The 22,188-nt window shown below is 48.1% G+C and overlaps 2 protein-coding genes across 6 annotated transcripts in view; both read right to left on the bottom strand.

The window, feature by feature from the left end:
* Nucleotides 1–2,568, bottom strand: part of SYT2 (synaptotagmin 2) — a 106,834-nt gene extending 104,266 nt beyond the window's left edge. Inside the window, exon 1 of the mRNA XM_045877022.3 lies at nucleotides 1,803–2,568. The gene's annotated coding sequence lies outside the window, so the exon portion shown is untranslated. The remainder of the gene's footprint in view (nucleotides 1–1,802) is intronic.
* Nucleotides 2,569–14,708: 12,140 nt separating this feature from the next.
* KDM5B (lysine demethylase 5B) overlaps nucleotides 14,709–22,188 on the bottom strand; it is a 79,949-nt gene continuing 72,469 nt past the window's right edge. For 3 of the 5 annotated variants that reach the window (XM_064593994.1, XM_045877020.3, XM_064593995.1), the window contains 4 exons: nucleotides 22,053–22,164; nucleotides 20,792–20,946; nucleotides 19,037–19,357; nucleotides 14,709–18,502 (listed from right to left, as the gene is read on the bottom strand). In XM_064593994.1, coding sequence (XP_064450064.1) covers nucleotides 18,365–18,502; nucleotides 19,037–19,357; nucleotides 20,792–20,946; nucleotides 22,053–22,164 — 726 coding nt within the window. In that variant the 3' untranslated portion in view covers nucleotides 14,709–18,364. Of the gene's footprint in view, nucleotides 18,503–19,036; nucleotides 19,358–20,791; nucleotides 20,947–22,052; nucleotides 22,165–22,188 lie in introns of those variants that run through there. The other 2 variants (XM_064593993.1, XR_010412228.1) reach the window with 2 other exon arrangements.

Here is a 22,188-nt window from a genome sequence, read left to right as displayed (position 1 = left end):
CCAAGCAGGGAGAAAACCAGGACTGAGGGTTGAGGGGGCACCAGTCATTCCCAGGGGCATGCGGAAGAGAAGCAGGAGTGGGGCTGGGCTCCCTGGCCCAGGTCTCAATTTGTCTGGTGTGGACCCCTGACGCTGACTCACCCCTGGGGCCCTGACACAGGCTGCAGCTGGTAGTGGCTGCCAGGCATGCACGTCCCACTGCATCAGGGCCGGCCCGCCTCTCCCACCTGCCCCTCTGGCCCTGTCTTAGGGGCACTGGGCATGGCTCTTCTTTTGGCTCCTGGGGGGGGGGGGGTGGACACAGAGATGTTCCTAGCAGCCCAAAGTCTGCACGTGGACCTAAGCAGGGGGAGATGACTGGAAAGATGAAGGCTACCCTGCTCCCCGTGGTCACACCCTCTGATGAAGTGCCCAGGTTACCAAGAGCTGGATGGCTCAGGCTGAGGCTAATCGATTACACATGGGAGACCCTCTCAGGACGGCAACAGGAGGAGAGGAGGAAGGGCACCCCCCAGCTCTCTCCAGGTCAGACCTTGGCCCATCTTCCTGTCTTTCTGGGCACACAGAGCCTAAGGACTTCTTCATCCTTATGCCCACTCCATTCCAATCCGGGTCCGCCCACCCCATCAGGCCTCTGGCCTTCTCTCCCCCACTGCAGTGCCCCTCTCCTGGGCCACCTCCTGTGTCCTTGCACTCCTTTCTGCTGCCACAGGAGAAAGCAGCCAGAACACTCACTTCTCTACCTCAACAGTGAATGGGGGGAGGAGGCTGCAGAGGGAGAGATGGGGCTTTGGAGGCCCCCACACACACCATGGACCAGGGTGTCCGGAAGGCACCTGTGGAATGTGGGAATGGAAGGGTGGAAAGGAGAAAGGAGGAAGGAGTGGGTTAAAGGGATAGGAGAAGGATAAATCATCTACCCTTTTAATTAAAAAAATAAAGCCCCCATGTCCTGAGAGAAAGGGGGGTGAACAGAGACAGGTGAAGGGGGGACCCAAAATGGGGAAGGTAAATGAAGGAGTCCGGAAAAGCGGGGTGGGATTGTCTGTACTTTCTGGGTCTGGGAGCCAGCCCTGGGAAGGAGGGCTGAAGCAGGGACGGGACGTCCTAGGTCGTGCTGAGTCATGAGATTTGGAGAGAGACTAGGGGTGCTTCCATCCCCCTCTCGCGTCCCTGTCCCAGTTCCTCTCGACCCTCACTTCCAGATAGTCCCTGGAGTCTGTCCCCCCTCCCCGACCCCCGCCCTCTCCCCTAATCCAGGGTCTCTGCCTCCTGGAGCCCGCAGACCCTCCCTCCCCCTCCCACGACGGCGGGGCCGGGGGTCCCTGAAGCGTGAGGCGGGGCCGAAAGAAGCTGGGTTGGAGACGGCCCCGGCGGGCTTGGGGTGGGCGAGACGCGGGGTGGGGGGCGTCCAGAAGGGAGGGCGGGAGCGGCGGGGACGCAGAGCCCGAGGGCTCCGGGGACGTCGGCCCGCCGCTCCGCTTGCACCTCATCCGCCGCGCGCCCCCCCAGCCCAGGGAGGAAAGCTGCTTCCTCCTCCCGCCCCAAGCCCGCAGAGCCGCGGGCTCCTCGCCGCTCGAGTCCAGCTTCCCAAAACGAACCTTCCACCCGCACGCGTCCAAACTCCCCCCGAAGGACGGTGCGGGCGCCCGGCCCCCTTGGCCCCGAACTTCCCGGACCCGCCCCCCCGCCCCCCCCGGGGAGCCCCCTCGGCCCAGCAACGGAAAACGCGCCCCGGGAAGAAAAACTTTGGAGGGGGAGTCGATGCCCCCCCATAGGCGGGGGAGGGGGGACGGACTTACACGGAGCGGCCAGGCAGGAGGGATCCCGGGTCCCCGAAGTGAGGGGGCGGCGGGCTGTAAGGGCGGGGCGCTGGCCACGGTGCAGAGGGGCGTCCGTTCCCCCGGGGCCCGGGGTCCCCGCTCCGCCCCGGCCCCAACTCGGTCCGAAGTGCCTTTGCCGCAAGACTTGCTGAGCTTAGCAGTCTGCGCCGAAGCGGCGGCGGCGGCTGACGGCTGGGCGAGCGCGGCGAGCGCTGCAGTGGGGGGAGGAGACGCGGCCGCGGGGGGCGGGGCCGGCGAGGCGGGAGAGGCCGGGGCGGGGCGGGGCGCACTTGCCCCGCGGGGCCCGGTCCCCTCCGCGCCCCCGCCTCCAGCTCAAGGTCACGGCTGCTGCTCCGGGTCGGGGAGAGTCGGACCCGGAGCCGGTCGTCCTCGTCCCCCCCGAGATGGGCTGTCACTCTTGAGCCAGCTCCCTCTCCCAACCCCCGGAACCCACTGCAGCTCAAGGCTCCATTATTGGCCTCAGAAGCCCCCGTAGCCATTTGGGATCTCCGAGCCCCTCTCCCCACCCGGTCCTCCAAGTAAGGCCAACTGGGGGGTTGGGGCTTCTGAGCCTAAAGGGTTGATGACGAAGAGGGGGGATGCTTGGGAGAAGTTACAGGTGGAGAATAGGGTGGGTGGGGGGAGAGAAAGCACGGGGAGGTGGCAAGGAAGGTGGGAGGAGGGGGAGGATCTGGAAGGAGGTGGAGGGGAAAAGAGGAAACTCCCATTTATTAAATGACACTCCCATTTATTAATTATAAAATTAAATATAAATTTATTAAATTTCCACACATGCTGGTTTCTTAATGCTTAAGACATCCCTTTAAGGTGGGTATCATGAGCGGTTTGCAATGAGGAAACAGCCCCTGAATGGTACTTTGGCCAAGAAGCCACAGACACACAGTAGGTGGTGGCACTGAGGAGCCTGGGGAGAAGAGTTGCAAGTACAAGGTGGAGCCCTTCCTCACCTACCCAGGAAGGGGTGGGGGGCAGCGGGAGGAGGGGGGCACGGCCGCAGGAATTGCTTACAGCAATTTGAATATCCACTTTAACTTTTTTTTTTTTTTTTAAGATTTTTTATTTGACAGACAGAGACAGAGAGCGCACACAAGCAGGGGGAGCAGTAGAGGTAGAGGGAGAAGCAGGCTCCCCACGGAGCAGGGAGCCCGATGCAGGGCTTGATCCCAGCACCCTGGGATCATGACCTGAGCCAAAGGCAGATGCTTAACCGCTGAGCCATCCAGGTGCCCCTCCACTTTAACTCTTGTGGAGTCAACTTTTATAAAAAGACATTAGCACCCTGCCTCTCCTCTCCCATGGATGCTGGGAGAGGCTCCCATCAGGATCTGGCCTGACGGTCAGTCCTCAGTACTCAATCCTTAGGTACCAAGTGAAAGAGTAGGTGAAGGACTGCAAAGAGGAAATGGGATTTCAGGCTTGGGGGCAGGGAGGGTGCTTTTTCAGATCACTTTGCCAATAATGCCAGGTAGAACACGGAGACTATCCCCAGCCACTTTGCCTCAAAGCAAGGGGGCAGTGCTGCTACTCAGTGGTTCTCACAAGAAAGGTAATGAAGATCTTTAGGGAGTCCTAAATGAGACTGAAGCTGAGCCCACCGTCCCTGAGGCTCAGAGGTCGTCCCCCACTCACCTGCAGAGCATCTGCAGCAAGGGGCAGAGGAGGAAGCGGGGGGAGTTGAGTCTAAATCTATGAGGGACTAAACCAGACCAATAACAGTCATCCAGCTGCCCTACACCTTCAAAGAGGACACTCAGTCCCACCCTTAGCCTCGTGCATCCCAGGACTTGTTGCTTCACCAGAAGGGCTCCATTTGCTCCTTCATGCACACACGCCATACTGACAATGAATCTGCAGGACATTCATGCAGGAGGAGGCCAGAGAGAGCTGCAGCCTCCTCACACAGACCCCAACCAAGCTAACTGGTCCCACTCAAGGGCCACCACCTGTCGCACCTTGTGATCAATCTGCTGCCCCCAAGTTCTCCTAAGTCCACCTGGGAGCCTGGGGTGGAGGGTAGAAGAAAGCAGCCTGCCTTTCCAGACTATTTAGAGAGTCAATGCTGCAATCCTGGTTAAATGAAAAATGTGGTGTCCCTGGCTATGGCCTTAATATTCTTTTAATTCATCAGGACCAGTAGTATCTGGGTTATAAACCTAATCAGGAGCTCAGCCTCCCTCCCGCTTATATCCCCCAGGCTTCAGCGGGAAAAGGAAAGAATGGAAAAGACATCCACCCCCTCCACACCCAGCCAATTATCCCGTACTTTGCTTTTCAACTGTTGGTCCTTGTGAAAAGATGAGCCCTTAGCAGTCTTAGACCACCATCCCTGACTTGCGTACTCTCCTGTAGGGGCCATCCAGGTAGCAGGTCCCTCTGCCCCCATAGCATATCACATCGTGCCCATGGAGGTGGGGAAGGGCTGCCCGACTGACTAATCCCAAGAGTTCTCCAGGGAGAAAGAGTCTGGCTACAGGGTTTCACCACCTTCCACTGAACAGTGCTGCCTGGGGGCTTCATTTTTCTGGTTTTCCGCAGGTAGCAGAGAGGACAGAGCAGAAGTGCAGCATCTTCCCCCATGGCACCTCTCTCCCGGGATGGGGACCCAGGTTCCCGGCGCCTTCCGCAGTGGGTGGCTTATCTTCAGCTGGGCCCCCCTCTCCCTCAGGTCTCCTAGCACTTGCACTTCTAGCACTTGGATTGTTTTCCCCTCGGTTCTGGTGAAGTCTTTGTCTTCACAAAGCTTTTCAAAGCTCTGCTTGTCATCAGAGCAAATAGAAAAGAGCCGGAGACAGGCGAGCCGACCTTACTGCAGGCCACGGGCAGCTCCGGTTTCCTGCTTTCTGTTCACACACACGCGAACACTAACACCCCCCGCCCCCAAGCTGCAGTTCCCATCCTCCCTCCCCTACACACACCCGTATTTCTCTTCTGGAGCAGTTTCTATTGTTCCTGACAACTAAGCAAACAAGGATTAAACTCTCCACTGAAGCACATCTCCTTCACTGATGGGCACTGAGCAAACAGTTGTAAAAACTTCCTTATATGCAATTCCTGTCACTAAAGATCTTGGTTTTCATCTTCTGATCTGAGTTTGTGGACATACCAACCTCAAATGTATTTTAAATTTTACTTAACATATTTCATACTAAAATCCACTTAACTTTTAGATATTGCATAGAAATTTGTTTTTTTTAAAGATTTTATTTGACAGCGAGAGACACAGCGAGAGAGGGAACACAAGCACAGGGAGTGGGAGAGGGAGATGCAGGCTCCAGGGAGCCCAATGCGGGCTCGATCCCAGGACTCTGGGATCATGACCTGAACCGAAGGCAGACGCTTAATGACTGAGCCACCCAGGCGCCCCTAGATATTGCACAGAAATGTTTTTAATACAGAAGACATTAAGTCATTTGATGGGGCAGAAAAAAAAAAAGAAACATGAATAAAGTTAAATATCATACAATCCAGGGCAGTGATGACCCCAGCAAGATTCTCAGAAAAATGATTTTCTCCAACAAATACTCTACCTGTAAGAGCATTCTGGAAGTGTGGGTGAAACCAAAAGACTTCAGTGTTTCTATTTATCCCAGTTTGGTGTGTGGAATTGAATGGGAAAATTGCCCGGAGGCAGAACTCAGCCAAATTTTGAGAGGGGGTACAGTAGGTGACTCTCCAGAAATCTGTGTGTGTGTGTGTGTGTGTGTGTAGTAATATTCAGTCTGGAGTTCTGTGATTTTTATTTTTTTGAAAGATTTTATTTATTTATTTGAGAGAGAGGGAGTGCACAAGCTGGAGAGAGCGGCAGAGGGAGAAGCAGACATGGAGTTTCAATCCCAGGACTCTAGGATCATGACCTGAGCCAAAGGCAGATACTTCACCGACTGAGCCACCCAGGCGCCCCTGGAGTTCTGTGATTTTTAAAATGTAATAATAATCATTTCTTATTTCGAAAGAAAAAATTATACAATCCACCTAATATCTTAGGTTTAAATTAAAAATAAAAAGCCCTGGTCTCCATTCTGACTGGTGTCTCCAAAAGGCCAGTGAAGGCCAACTCCTCCAGGAAGCTGATTAAGCGGACTGTAATTACTTACTCCCCATGCAATGAACAAAACAATAAATAAAACGGAGTCAAATAAAACTCTTAAATACAACAGAATGAGGAGGAGGGTGGAGAAGGACTTCCTATCTATAATTTTACACTCTAGAAGGGAGTCATTTTAATGTTTCCGGGACCATATCTGGCATATAAAAGAAATTCACAAAGTCACAAATAATAATCTCAGAATTTTATCAGATTCCAAGAGCTAATGAATATCATGGGGACTTCATCTTTTCACATTCTTCTATCCCCTAATTTGTCTGAAAATGATTTTCCTTCTCAGATTCAAAGGGAGTAATAATTTTAGGGGTGCCTGGCTGGCTCAGAAGAGCGTGAGACTCAGTCTTGGGGTCGTGAGTTTGAGCCCCACACTGGGTATAGAGATTATTTAAATAAATAAAACTTTAAAAAAACAGGGGCACCTGGGTGGCTCAGTCGTTAAGCGTCTGCCTTTGGCTCAGGTCATGGTCCAAGGGTCCTGGGATTGAGCCCTGCATTGGGCTCCCTGCTCTGTGAGAAGTCTGCTTCTCCCTCTCCCACTCCCCCTGCTTGTGTTCCTGTTCTCGCTGTCTCTCTCTTCGTCAAATAAATAAAATCTTTAAAAAAAGAAAAAAAAAAAAGACTTTAAAAAAACAAAAAACAGAAGAAGTAATCATTTTAGCCACCAGAAGCGACTAGTCCTCCTTTCTCAGTGAAGGACCTGTCACACAACTTCACGTCCCAGGTAAGTTAGTCTGAGCATTTTTTTCATTCCTCTAATAGAGGAGATGGTTCTTCTGATTAGTCTGCCCAATGTCCAAACTGCCTCCTTCTCCAGCCACTTCCCCTTACACTTTTAGTGAATCCAAAAAGAAGCAGGAGATGGTATACGCAGAGATGTGCTTGCTTTCTAGAATGTGAAGCATGAGTGGCTCAGAACTAGAAATCATACAAGGGTAGGATGTCTTTTCTTCCCAGGGAGTGAACATGGGCTTTAAAGCTACCCATCACTGGGGACACCTGGGTGGCTCAGTCGGTTAAGCGTCTGCCTTCGGCTCAGGTCATGATCCCAGGGTCCTGGGATCGAGTCCCGCATCGGGCTCTCTGCTCCAGGGGGAGCCTGCTTCTCCCTCTGCCTCTGTCTCTCATGAATAAATAAATAAAATCTTTATAAAAAAAAAAAGCTACCCATCACTGGAGCACTTTGCTGGTTCAGCCGGCAAAGCATGTGACTTTCAATCTTGGGGACAGGAGTTGGAGCCCCCAGTTGGGGACAGAGTTTACTTCGAAGAAAAAAAAAAAAACTTAAACCAAAAATAAAGCTACCCATCATTGAGGGGATGGAAAACAAGTCAGTTGAAACACTTTCTAAATAATTAACCCTGGCCCTTTAATATCCCTGTGTCCATTAAAACCCTCCATAAATTAAGGCTGTATCACAGATCTGCCCTTGGGATGTGCCCTAGCTGTGGGAGGAAAGCACCAGAAGCCAGAGCAGAGGACATCTGGGGGAGAAGCTCTAGGATTGATATACTCTTTGCTTGGGTGTCCCAGGGCCATCTGCCACCCTCCTCTCACCAGTCTTCGGTGCAAACCTGGAGCAAAATCTTATAAACTGCAGGCTCATTGACTCATTCATGTACTCATCAATCCAGTCGACAAAATTTTACCACCACTAAGGATATTGTCTGCCAGGCCCCTGGTAGGGCTTGGCAATGTGGAAGTGAGTATCAAAGGAGTTCAGAGCCTAGTTAGGGAAGACGGGGTGGGGGGAAATAAGCAGCCACAATGCAGGGAGTAAGACATGCGCACCCACAGAAGAGTGTATGGTGCATGGGGGCCGGAAAGAGACACCAACTCAACAGGGTAGGAGGGCAAGAAATAACGGCAGGCTTCCCTGATGCGAGACCCTTCAGCTGCCTTCAGAGGAAGAGCTGGTTGTCCAGGTGGGCGATGAAAGGAAAGGCACTCCAGGCAGAGACAACAGTAGTAGGTTAAAGATACTGCACTCAGTGAAGATCTTCAAAGTCCGAATCAGAAAGCCGTGACCTTGGGCACATTTCTTAACCTCTCTCTAAAGCCTCAATTTCTTTCTCTGTTAGAGACTTTACCGCCTACCTTAAGGCCTTGTTGTGAAGATTAAATAAGGTAATGTTTATAAGCACTGGGCAGGGCCTTAATGAAAGGTAGCGACTATTATTCTGCTTAGGGAAATGGAAGTCGCTCCATGGGGGCTACAGAGTGAGGGTGCCTTTGGGGATTCATGAAAGATCAGAGGGGCAAAAGTAACATCATCATGGGTCTGGCAGATCAGACTATTTGGATTTTCTTCAGAAGGCAACAGAAACCATGAAGGAACACAAGAAGAGCTGGATCAGTTTTATGTTTTGGAAAAACCACTCACACAGGGAGCTGGTTTAGAGGTCCTGGAAGGTCCCTTCCCCTGCTGGCTTCTCAAAAGAGGCTGTATGTGTCCTGCTTACAAGTTTGGCTTTGGGAGCCCAGTTGCCGGGATTCAGATCTCAACTCACCTCTCACATGCCCTTAGGATTAACTGAGGTGATCCAGTTCCTGGTATGGCGCCAGACACCCTAGAAAGTACTCAGTAGTAATTATGGGTTCTGGCGACAGGAGGCAACAAGAGGAGTCTCCTTGTTTGCCCCAGAGCACTTAAGTAACTCCCAGGGAAATTCAGTAAGTCTAGAAGCCATGGGCTACCTGCCAGCCAGCTCAGGCTCAACCTACGGCATGGCTAGGGGAAGGTTCAAAAAGGACTGAGCACCCTGAGCCAGACTCTGGCTCCCTAGGGCACCGTATTACGTACCAGCTCCTGTCAGGACTGAAGAGGGCTCTGTGTGCATGCAGCTAAGCCCCACAAGCAACATAGGCCTGCTGGGTCTTTTATGTGGGCCAGGAGCCACTGACCACAGCTTCCGGTCCCACAAGGGCGGCTGACCTCGGGCCCAGTCCTCTTCCCGGTCAGGCCAGGCACCTGGAGACTTTCCATACTTGTGCTTATGCAACTTTCATCACTAAAGGTCTTGGTTTTCTTGTACTGACTTGATCTTGTTGCCAGGAACACAATGATCTGCCTGGCCTCAGTCGCAACGGAGGGGACTTGGCTAATGGTAGGCGGAGGTGCTGGGGAAGAGCTGAGGAGAGCCACTACCCAGCCCCAGGAAGCTCCTGAGGGCAGGGTCCCTGCACACAGGCCTGTATGCCCGCACCCTGAGGCAGCAGATACTGGGATATTAATGAGGCAGCTGAACACCCAAACCAGTTTAGGAAAGAGAAGAATATTCACTCACTTCTCTAAAAATAAGGCTTCTATAAGCCTCAGCCTACTGGTGGTGGGAAGAAAACCTACAGCATTTAAGGGCAGCAGAAGGTTTGCTGGGGAATTTTTAGGGATGGCTGATTGCTTTGGAGAGCCAAAGGCTAGACTCAAGGGTACACAGAGGCCTTCCATCTTGTTTTTATGGGTCCAGACCCTAGAAGCAGATTGTCTGGGTATGAATCCTGGCTCCTCTATATACCAGCTAGATGGCCTTCAGTCTTAACCTAAGTTCCAGTTTCTCATCTGTAAAATGGGTAGGATAGTACCAAACTCACTGGGATGTTGTAAAGACTAAATGAGTTCATATATGCAAAGCACTCAGAAGAGTGCCTGGCACATACGAAGGGTTGTGTTGGCTTTTATTATTATTGTTATTTATTTGACAGAGAGAGAGAAGCACAAACTAGAGAGGGAACACAGTAGGGGGGAGTGGGAGAGGGAGAAGCAGGCCTCCCGCTGAGCAGGGAGCCCGATGCGGGGCTCGATCCCAAGACCCTGGGATCCTGACCTGAGCCGAAGGGAGATGCTTAACGACTGAGCCACCCAGGCACCCCTGTTGGCTTTTATTATTTCTCATCATTGTACATGGCATTTCTTTGCCCAAAATGCCTTCTTCCTCAGGTTGCCCTAGACATACATCTTGTTCTGGTCACACTGTGAATCCTTGCAGGTGCTAAGCAAACTCATGGGACCATTTCCCTTCTTCTCCACTCACACAAGCAGAGAGGCAAGACCTGTTCCTACTCAGACGCTGAACAATTTGCTATCCCTGTCTGACTCACCTTCGGTGGTGCTTTAGGTAGCTGCTGTCAAACCAAACTTAGGGGGTGGGGGAGGGAGGATTGATGTCCCTGGGGATCTTGTAAACCAGTCTTAATTTTTTTATTTTTTAAAGAGTTTATTTGTCAGAGAGAGAGAGCACAAGCGGGGGAGGGGGGCGACAGGCAGAGGGAGAAGCAGATTCCCCACTGAGCAAGAAGCTCGATGTGGGACTTGATCCCAGGACCCCAGGATCATAACCTGAGTCGAAGGCAGACGCTTAACCGACTGAGCCACCCAGGGGTCCCAACCAGTCTTAATTTTAAATGTGCTAAGCCCTCATCCTCAGCAAGGCCACATGGCCAGTTTGGTAGGGACATAGTTCAAGTGTCAAATTTTCACTTTTCTGAAGCCTTGCTCACCTCGGTTTCCATCACAACTGTGCATGCCCACTAGAGAAGAAACTTTGTTCACATAGATCCCTTGTACGTTAAACTTGGAGCTCCTTGGGTGCAGTGATCATGTTCTATCCATCCCAAGTCTATAAACTTAGTGCAGGGCTAAGAATATAGGAGGAACTCAATAGCCAGCAGCTTAGGAATTTGCTCTGCCTTAGGTGGAACGAGGACTCAAAGCCTGGGCTTCGATCTTAAGTTTACAACTCGATCTCTTCCTAAACAGCGAGTTAGACAAAGAACTGAACTTTGTAAAGGGGTTAGCACTGCATTAGTCTGCGTCTGAAGGCAGGTTACAGAGAAGCAAAGACATGGAGAATGATCTTGGGTGTCTAAGCCTACCACCGCCTCCCCTCCCAGTGGGCTCCATACCAGCGCTGGGAATCAGGGAGGAAAGCAGCGCAATCTTGGTCCTCTGCTGCCCTCTTGTGTTGCTTACTAAGTAAGGGATGTTCTTGCAGGCTTGTCCTGAAGGTCCTGGCAAACACCCCCTTTCCTCTCCAGTTTCTCATGCTGCCCCACCCCATGGCTGCAGCGTATTAGAAGATTAATACTAGAAGCAAGAGAACTGCAACTGTCATTAGTTCAGACTAGGAAATAGACCACTATCTTCCTGGGCAAAAAGGCCGTAGCCTTACCCTTTAGGAACCCTGAATATCCCTCCTTCAAAGGATATGGCAGCTGTGGAGCAAGAGAAACACTGATGCGCTCCCTATTTCAAATTCTAAAGCTAACAATTTAAGGGCACAATTTTGCGTCAAAATCCAGTCACCCACCCATACCCAGAGGTAAATATTACTTCGTATGTTAGCAGGTTTAAACAATAGATGCGGGGCGCCTGGGTGGCTCAGTTGGTTAAGCGACTGCCTTCGGCTCAGGTCATGATCCTGGAGTCCCAGGATCGAGTCCCGCATCGGGCTCCCTGCTCGGCGGGGAGTCTGCTTCTCCCTCTCCCGCTCCCCCCTCTTGTGCTCCTTCTCTCTCTCACTCTCTCTCTCAAATAAATAAAATCTTAAAAAAAAAAAAAAATAGATGCAAAGCCCCTAAGAATACTATCTGGCAGTTCGTGGTATATAAGCATTTTAAAAAGAACTTAGGAATGTGGTAGAGGTCACAGCACAGTGCAAAAAGCCATGTATTAACAGGATATGGGTTTGAGGTCTGGCTCAGCAACTGGCTTCAAGCCTCATACAAATTCTATCCGTGGGGCGCCTGGATGACTGTCGGTTAAGTGGCTGCCTCAGCTCCAGTCATGATCCCAGGGTCCTAGGATTGAGCTCCACATTGGGCTCCTTGCTCAGTGGGGAGCCTGCTTCTCCCTCTCCCTGCCACTCTACCTACTTGTGCTCTGTCAAATAAAATCTTTAAAAAAAAATTCTATCCGTATTCTAGCTCAGTTCAAGTCCTACACCCCGGAACACCAACTTCCTCAGTACTCAGTCTATCACCATCCAGCAAAGATAATGATCAGCTCCTACATCTGCTTCCCTGAGGACCCAGACACTATGGATTCATAGAAAGCCCTCCAGTATACATGTCGGTTTTGTTATGGTCTCCTCTCCCAACGAGGGTGGCCCTGAGGGAAGAAACTAACAGGTTTCCAGTCAGCTCACCTTAGCCCTCTGATCAGGGCCAGCCTTTCTCTGGGGTTGTCCCTTATATCGTAATCCCTGCACCGAGAGCCTTTGTTCTAATCTCTACCTCTCCCATTTTCTCTTGGACTTACAAACCTATTCAAAAACCGAAGTCAGGGAAGGTAGTGTGCAATAAAGGACTGGAGCCTTATTAACTCCTAACAATATTAAAGATAGCCTAATTTGTTTCCCTCCTGGTCAATCTAAACAGGACAAACCTACATCAACATTGGCAGGAAGATCCGTGGCATTTATGGAAACCGAGTAGTGCCCTCTGGTGGCCAAGCCTGGAGTGACAGCCAGAGTTGCCTCTAGTAGTGGCTCCAGGGACATGTACCCGTGCAAAGAAGGGGACGCCTGACAGCTTCCATATCCAGCCATGCTTACTCCTTCTTCAAACTCTCCTCTGCTTTGCTTTCTGGACACCACTTCCCCAAAGCCCCACTCTAAGCTGTTCATTCCCTCAAAGAATTTCTTCGGGTGGGGTGACGGGACTGGGACAGCGATGGAGAGAGCATGAAAACAGGCTGGACACTCACATCCACCATGACCCCTGCTCGATCATCTTCCAAGGCATACATGACAAGGTTGAGAGGCCTGTGCCCACGATCTGCCTCCTCTCATCAAACTGCCTGAGGACACACAGAGGTATCTGGTAGGGCCAGCACTTTTATGGAACACACGTTATGGACCATGTGTTCTCAATCACGGTCTGTCGGGAAAAGGAAACTTGTTGAGGGCATTTTGCCCATTTGGGGGTGGCCACTTCAACGCTAGTGATGGCTGCTGGATTTCATGTCATCTCTAGAAAATAAAAGCCCCACACAATCAGAGCCACAATAAAACAAATGGCCCACTGGTGACTACGCCCCTAGGTCGTATTTGCACACTCCTGCCCTACTGTTGGAGACAAGAGGAAGGTGGGGGCTGAGGCAGAGGGTGAAGCAGGGTCACCAATGCCAGGAGCCAATATGCTGAATCCTTTGAGACTCAAAGAGACCTGGACTAGGAACCAACAAACCACACTGAGGGATTGGTTCTTCCCAGATCAGTCTCCTCACATTCCAAAGTCCACCTGTCCTAGGACTGGCTCTCTCTTTAGTTTTCACACCTATGAAATTAGGGATACTTGCTACCTACACCTTGAAACGTCACCCTGAGGAACAGTGACCATGACAGATAATCCCTTAGCATTAAAGGAACAAAATTCTCAGTGTGCCGTAACTGGTCAGAGGATAGGGACAGCTCCTGAGGCTACAGCTCATCTTTAATAGCAGCCTTCTCCCAACAGCTTAGAAAGTCTTGCAAGGGGGCACCTGGCTGGCTCAGTCAGTACCGCATGTGACTCTTGATCTCAGGGTTGTGAGTTTGAGTCCGATGTTGGGTGTAGAAGTGACTTAAAAAAAAAAAAAAAAAAAAACAACCCTAGATTGAGTTGCTTATAAAACTTGCTATTAAATTAGATATAGGTGAAACTATAGACTGGAGAAAATGAGTAAATAATCTAGAATTCTGAAGTCCAATTCCTTCACAATGTCTAAATTCTTTATCCATTTTAAAATAATTCCAAGCTAGTGTGCCTGGCTGGCTCACTCAGTAGAGCATACGACTCTTGATCTTGGGGTATGGAGTTCAAGCCCCATGTTGGGGGTAGAGTTTACTTAAAAAAAAAAAAAAAGACCAGGGGCGCCTGGGTGGCTCAGTCGTTAAGCGTCTGCCTTCGGCTCAGGTCACGATCCCAGAGTCCTGGGATCGAGCCCCGCATCGGGCTCCCTGCTCGGCGGGAAGCCTGCTTCTCCCTCTCCCACTCCCCCTGCTTGTGTTCCCTCTCTCGCTGTGTCTCTGTCAAATAAATAAATAAAATCTTTAAAAAGAAAAAAAAAATTTAAAAAAAGTCCAAGCTGAAAATCATAGATCATACATTGGATTATTGTGAATGAAGGTCCTCGCCTTCTAACTGTAATTTTCCTCAATTTTAGAGTTTATTAACTGAGCATACATGACAGGCTAACTTAAATGTACAACTTTTTCATACTCAACTGACTTTTTAATTAAACGTCAAACTACTTGTCCTGATGATGTGTAAAAGGGGCTTTGTTTAAATTCCTGCTAAAATTATGGTCAGTGAGAAACCGCTGGCACGGGGACAACAGGAGTCAGTGCTTGAAACTGCACTCCTCTCCAACTTTTTTTTTTTTAATTTTTGGAGAGGGTGTCTTTGGGCATTTATCTTCGAAAAAATAAATTTTGTTTCCTCAGAAAGTCAACTTTTAATTTCTCTATTTTTCCATCCACGGGGAAACAGAAAGAATAGTCCTTTGGCCTCCACTCACCTGGAACAGATCAAATGACATCACAATTCCATCCCTCGATGGCAATGCAGCAGGTTATCCTGAAAATAAAAGACACATCCAAACTCACCATGTCCCAGCCCTTCATCCTATACAACTAACCCAGAACCAGAACAGGGAGTTGGATGACCTGTTGTTGGCTGGTTTTACACATTCCATTCAACTGACAAAAATGTAAAGATGTATTCCTATGTAAACACAGTCATGAAACATGAAAACTTTACATAAATTTGGAAGACGTGAAATATACACTTTACAAATTGATTCTTTATACTTTCAAAATGGATTTACAACAGTATTACTTTACACAAGTTCCTACTTTATACAATGTTTTGTTTAGGCAGCTTTTCAATAACATTTCTATTACAAGTTACACATGGAACCTCTCAGGAAGTTGGAAGGCTTGAGGAGCCACATGCAAGGGACTGATGACAGGGGCAAAAGGTGTGAGGTCATCACTCTGGTGCTCAACTAGGAGCTGAGAAAGGACTCCAACTCTCATATGGAGCTAAATCAAGGCACTGGGATCTTCACTGTTTTCCTCAGCTCTTCTTCCCAACAGGCAAACTTTCATCAGAAGAGGACTGTGTTTTCTGTATCAATATGGCAAAGAAACCTTTTAATACAGGCTGACGCCTATCATAGACTAGCACAGTCAGGTACTGAATGGTGATGATTAGGTAATGACTCTTGAAATATTTGTTGTTCAATTTTATCTCCTGTTACAGGTACATAGCATCTATAATCCATTCCAGTCTGTGTTGCGTGGCAGGAGATCTAGGCAGGATTGAGCCCAGAACACCCATGGGCACTAAATATCAATCAGTGCCTGATCCAAGCCAGAGGCAGGTCTTAAGAGACTGCCAAATACCCAGCAAGATCATAAATGAAAAAAACAGAAGACGCAGAAACCCATTACAAAAGGGCCTTCAGAGTTCAACAAAAGGTACAAGGCAACACCAAGTTTTACCCCCTTCCAGGTAGGCATCCACTTTGTTCTCAGGGTTATCTTACACAAACACCCAAAGGTCATGTTAATTTTAATAGCAAATTAAGTGAATCCCAGATACTTCTGCCAAAACAAAAGACCTAAAGTCTGAAGATCTTTATATATCATTTTTTAAAGCTCTGTATGGCAGAATGAAGCAGGGACTCTCAGGCTTTTACCAACCTCCACCACCACGGACGGTATCTCTGGCTTTAGGCTAACCAGATAGAAAAGGGAGTTCCACCTCCCAGGATGCTGAAATGAAATTGTAAAGAAGTCCATCTCCTTTACAGCTGATCAAATTACACAATCTTTCTCCAGCCTAGAGCCTACATAAGAAACAAGCCCTTTCTTGATTCTGCATAAGAAATCCTCTAGGGTCTGATCTGAAAGAAGGAAAAACAGAAACACAAGAGCCACTGGCATGGGACAGGGGCACTCAATCACCCTCTAGTGCCAACTTCACTAGGCTCCTTCACCCTTCTGGCTCAGACTCCAGCTAACAGTCCTTCCTTCTCACACCTCATGCAGCTGCAGGATTACTGAGATGAAGCATCAGTTTCTCTGTGTGTTTTCTCTTCTTTCTCCAGGTGCAGAAGTTTCTCTGGGACACAGGCCAGCTTCACAGCTAACACACAGTAAACAAGGTTTTTAGATAAACATCACTTGGTAGTCGATCTGGGTACTTAACAGAAGGGATCAATTAGAAGGTAGATGTACCTTTGTTCATTTGCTGTGTTAGTGCACAAGGTAGGAGGAAAACCAGAGACCTGCAAGACACCACCCAGGCTTTGTCATTCACCAGCAGTATCACTGGGCAGGTGACGCTCTCTCCAACTTCAATATCATCATATGTAAACACATCAGTGGCCCTCTCATGGGGGACGGGGTGGTAAAAACATATCCTTCTTGCCCTTCCCCCACTAACTCAGAGAGGCAGAGAATCCACCTCACCGGGAATGCTGTCATCAGGGACTGTGGACAACCCATACGTGAGGAAGAACACGAGGAGGGAGCACAGGAGGTGCATACCAGATGGGCAAAAGCTCTCTAAAGGCAAAGGCTTTATTTCAGCTGCAGTGTCCCCTTTCAGTTATATTCTCAATGGAACTGGGACAGATGGCATCCTCTCCCAAAGTCAGGGGGTTCTAAGAATTTGGATGCTTAAAAAAGGCCAAACCACTATTATTCCAGATTGTACTCTGGAGACTCTTCTTCTCTTTTGGCCCCAGAGCCCCCACCAGACAAGGAGAGACATCACAACAACTGTGGGAAAGCTGCAGACAATTACAAGTCATTCTTAAAGAGATTTAATCATTTGAATTGCATCAAAGGGGATATAGTACATTTAAATCTCTGCTACATCACAAACTGCTGTTTTTGTTGTTTTGTTTTATTAAAGACCCACTAGTTCTACCCATCTCCAGGTTTATGGCTACAGAATGGGGGGAAAATAAGTATTACCAACAGAAGAGGAAAAACCAAGCAAGAGTCTGTTCTGTTCCCCAGAAGGTCTTCTCCACTGCAGAACAGAGCCCTTTAAAATAAAAGAAAGGAGGGGAAAGGCTGTGGACTATCGACAACCAGTAACAGCAGCTAAAGTTAGAAAGCGACAGGAAGAAGTCACGGAGGCAGAGCCTGCCTGTTCACAAGCTGTCCCTCGACCCACACTTTCCTAGCCATCCGCAAAGATCCATCTTCCTTAAATTTCCTTTTGACATCTTAACCCTAAACCAAGTTTCCCTGTCAATTCCAATATAATAGAGACACCATTTACACAGGAGGACTGATTTGAGGATTGGAATGATTTGCCACCATTCTGGTAAGCTTATTTAAAAACAGCATGGCTTTAAAGATAAGTTCTATTCCGTGAAGACTGGGTGGGGTTATTAGTAGAGATGGGAGGCATACGGCCCACCAAACAGAGCAGGATACAGAAGAACAATCCACTGCTACTGTAGCCTAGTTGGGCAGAGGCAAAAGCAAGCAACCCCCCGTCTCGCTCTTCCAAGCCCACAAGGTAGAGGGGCATGAGAAGCTGTAGTCTAATGGCTCTAAATAACCAGCATTTAGTGTTAAATTAGGACCAAGGATTTATTCCACAATATAAACTGCAACAATTTGATACAAGCTACCAAAAAAATAGTAGGAGAGGAAGGGAGGGGCAGGGGAAAAGCCAAAATACAGCCGTGGCAAATTACTTACAGAGCAGTCTCTTTTCTACATCACTAGTTCATCAGTGACACTAGAAACTAGACATTTGTGTTCTGTACATCAACCAAATGCTAAAGCACCAACACACTGTTTGGAAGTTTGTTTTGTTTTGTTTTAATTCCAGCCACTGAAACCAACACAGAAGTTATTGCTTTGATAAATAAACCTAGTCTACCAGGAAAAAGAAAAGTGGATAAAGAAACAAACAAAAACCCCAAAAGTGAAAAACTTAAGGTCCCCAATATGGTAACAGAGTAAACAAGAGAGAAACTCCTCAAATGAGGATTTACTGGAATTTCTGGTGCCCTTCTGGGCACTGAAACGGAGTTGGACTCGTAAGCCGGTAAATCCCAGACAGAGGTAAGATTTTAATGCTGTACATGGAAAGGTGCAAAAGCTCCGATGCCTTCCAAACTGGTGGAAACCCCTGCGGAAAAACCAGTCAGCATTTCAAACCTCAACAACCACAAACAGCTCGTAAGGAAAAAAATACAAAAAGTGTCAAAAAATTTTTTAGTTGTTTTTTCTTTTTTTCAAAGAGTTCTGGAAAAATGATCCCATAAGGAATAGAAATAGCACCGTTTACAGGCTGGTTTGAGTACCAGTCCTGCAGCTTTGCTGAGAAATTGAAGAAATCTTCTTGGTTGGAGTCCTGAATTACATTAAGTGGTTGGGGGGGGGGTTGTTTGTGTTTGTGTTTTTTATTTTCGGCTTGGTGCGTCCTTCACAGTACAGCGCACACAGATGTAGTCTTCCTTCTCGGCCATCTCTGGAGAAACACCAACACAGACCTGGTGAAACCACTGATTGCAGCTGCCATCACACTGGACCCAGTCCACCTGGTTACAAAGAGCAGGGAGACGGGATTTTCAGAGGAAAAAATGTGATTCGAAATTGGGCAGGCCAGCCTCAAGATATTCAGGCCGTTTGCCACTACCGGCCACTGTCCCACCACCGGGACCTCAGGCACAACAGCTACGCCACATGAGTGCAGCTGGCCCACCAGCCAAAGCAACCAAGTCAAAGCCATTCTTCAAGTCGTGACTGCTTTGGGGTTAAGACAGCGCCGCCCTGTGGTAAGTAAGCAAAAGGGCATTACATCGGCATCCCTCCCACCTTCTTAGCGCCGGGACGGTGAAAGCTGGAAGAGCAGGAAGAGGAAAAAGGGAAGAATAAGAGTTTCTTCAAGAAAAGGGAGAAGACCCAGGAACGATGGTTAAGAGCAGAGATATCAGTGGGGGAGGGCTGAGCAATCCATTCAGATCAGCTCAAAGCAGATAAGCAGAAGAGAAAGACCCAGCGAGATGAGGTGTAGTTTACAGGGTTTCTGAGTTAAGGGAAAGCACGTCCTCTATGGCCCAAACCTCACTGACCTCATCTCCTTCTGGCTGCAGGCAGCTCACAGCTGGGCAGATGGCATCTTCATCCTCAGAGTCCTCCTGTTCGGAATAGGATGTGTCTGAGGGCAGGGAATGAGTTTCGGCAGAACGGACTAATTCATAGCTACGCTCTCTCTCTAACTTGAAACTGTTCATGTCCTTGGAGTGGCTCAGTTTGATTTTCTTCTTTTTGGGGGTCCGCATTTTTTTAACTCGATCCCACCGATCACTGGAGAGGCCTTCTCTTTCCAGGCGTCTCTTCAGTTTTCTCTCAAGACTGTTGATTCCATCTCGCTTCCCGCGGCAGCACTCATTCTGGGTGGATAGGCAAAGTCAATTTTAGCCGACAGTTCTGCCTGTTACTCAAACTAGTGAAGTATTAGCTGTATGAGAGTTCGGATGATCTCTCATCAACATTTTAAAAATCCTGCAACCCAGGGCGCCTGGCTGGCTCAGTTGGAGAAGAGCGTGCGACGCAATCTCGGGCTGAGCTCGAGCCCCACATCAGGTGCAGAGAAGACTTATTAAAAAAAAAAAAAAGCCATCACATCCCCTCATGTCCTATGGGACAACCTGCTTGAGTTTAGCTAGCCGAACTGTTAGTGCTATCAAAAGAAATAGTGGAAAAAGGAAATGTTAAAGACATGATTAGCTTTCAAATTAGCACCAGAAGATGCGGAGATGCCTACATTCTCCTCTCCACCAACTACAGGAGTAAAAGACTACCATGTAGTTTCTACCTAGGTGTGTATGCTTATCCTTTGACCTACAGACTTCTAAGGAACCGTGCTAATACCTTCCTTCTTTAAGGACATACATCCCCACCCCATACAGAAGTAAGGTTCATTAATTGAACATAACCAGTAATGGTGCTACACTACTATTTGGTATCGTAATGAAAAATAAAATTCTAGGGGTGCCTGGGTGGCTCAGTTGGTTGAGCATCTGACTCTTGGTTTCGGCTCAGGTCATGATCTCAGGGTCATGGGATCGAGCTCCATGCTCAGTGGGGAGTCTGCTCTTCCTCTCCCTCTGCCCCTCGCTCTACATTCTCTCTCTCAAATAAATAAATATTTTTTTAATTTAAAAATATTAAAAAAATAAAATTCTAAATGGTATTTGATAGTGAGATTCTTCCCTATCCTGACTATATTCTCAGGAGTTTTGAATGTTATAGGTCAGTTAGCTTACTAAGAGAAAGTAGCAGCATCTTTAAGCTAAGACACAGAACACACATGGTATCTATCCCCTTCAAGTAAGTCAGCACTCAAAACAGGCACCCTCAGTCTGATGACCCAGTCCTCACACCAGCTGTCCTGTTAGGGTTAGAGCAATTAAAGCATTTGTTAAACGTTAACTCCAAGATGTTCTTTAGGTTTTGAAAGCTTTATACCAAAAGGCCTTCCCAACTATAATTAGATTTTCATCTCTACAGTATTTCTCTTACAAAAAAATAATCCTGCTTCTAGCTATTATCACATCGGAATGATGAAAAGCACCATGCTAAAAGGAAAAAAAAATTCACGGTCACTTAAAAAACAGCACCAAACTCCAGGATGTGAGCCCAAAGTGATGCCTAACACCCCTCTGCTCATTGACAGTCTTAGGAATGGGGTTGTGAATTAGACAGTTTGCATCTTTTTCATGATCGACACAGCATCTCATTCACCGAACTATTTAGATGGAATGACCTAAAAATCATGCTCCCAACCCTAGACTATATTCCCCAGCTGCCTGTCAGACACTCACCTTCTCACTGCTGGGTCTAGCTGGTGAAATTCGGTCAGTTTGCTGAGCAGGGGTTGGCTTTGCAAGTAAAGTCTGGTAAAGTTCCTGAATTTCAGGAAGGGATACCTGGAGCAACTGGGCTTCCATCAACAGTTCATTCACTTCTGGACTAATACCTGTTTAAAGACCACACCAAAGTGTAATGATAATAGAGGGTGTTTCACATGGACATTGAGACCTGCAAGCACAGCAGGACCACCCCTCATACCCCTCATACCACTGCCACCCTCGCCTTGTAAAATTATATTAGGTTCACGTAATGTGTCTAAAGCCACGATATAATACGAGCCCAAACTAAGATTTTCTCAGGCTTCTGATTACTAGGGAAGTACTAAGTCTACACTGAATCCCCTCTTACTTAATTATTGCTAACACAGAAGAGGTCGTGCATCTGCCTTGATAGCTTCTGCTTTCAATAGAAAGCACAGAACAGGCCAAGACGTGGGCAATCTGGGTGGACTGAGTAGCTCCAACCCCATTACCAAACACATAGTGGGAGGGCATGACTAAGGATTAGGACTCCCACCACGGCTCCAGGCAGAACTCCTGGGGCAGTCAAGTATACGTAAGCACAGCTGACCCTTGAATAATGTGGGAGTTGGGGGTGCTAAATCCCTAAAACAGTGGAAAATCCATGGGTTACTTTTAACTCCCCCCAAAAACTTAAGTGCTAATAGCCTACTGTTGACCGGAAGCCTTACCAATAACATGAACAGCTGATTAACATATTTTGTATGCTTATGTATTATATACTATTCCTAGAATAAAGCAAGCTAAAGAGAAGAGACTGTTAAAATCATAAGGAAGAGAAAATACACATTTACTGTACTGTATTTATTGAGAAAACCTGTGTATAAGTGGACCTGTGTAGTTTGAGTCAACATAGAAAAAAGGAGGTAGGTTTCAAGTGTAGATTATCTCTACGATCCCAAAGAAGCCCAGGACTTAGCATCTGACTGAAATGGCTGGTATTTAAAAGTCAGTTGGCATGGGATTAACCCTTTCATCCCTGAAAGCAATGTATTAAAGCCTTTTCCTATTTGCTTTGCATTTATAAACCTTCAAGCATGATCCTCCTCCTACCTTGCAAATTCTTAGTAACCCATATCCGACATTTGAGGATAAAGTCTTTTCATGTATCTGAACAACAAAAACCTACTGCAAGGTTACTCTTTACTACCCAGCCCTCCTCCTCCTCCTCATCAACGTAATAAATACAAACCATGGAGGGGGATACAACTTCGGCCAGTGGAGAAGGGAGAGTGTACATATGAGGCTCTGCTGTCCCAGTCATCAGGCAAGGAAAAGGATGTTGTGCCAGTAGGCTGAGACACCTAATGGAAGGAAAACATTTTATA

Source organism: Mirounga angustirostris, unplaced genomic scaffold, assembly GCF_029215605.1.
Source record: "Mirounga angustirostris isolate CCGP_5_RB_7025 unplaced genomic scaffold, mMirAng1.0.hap1 SCAF_6, whole genome shotgun sequence".
NCBI classification, from domain to species: domain Eukaryota; kingdom Metazoa; phylum Chordata; class Mammalia; order Carnivora; family Phocidae; genus Mirounga; species Mirounga angustirostris.
This window is presented reverse-complemented; position numbering and strand designations above follow the sequence as displayed.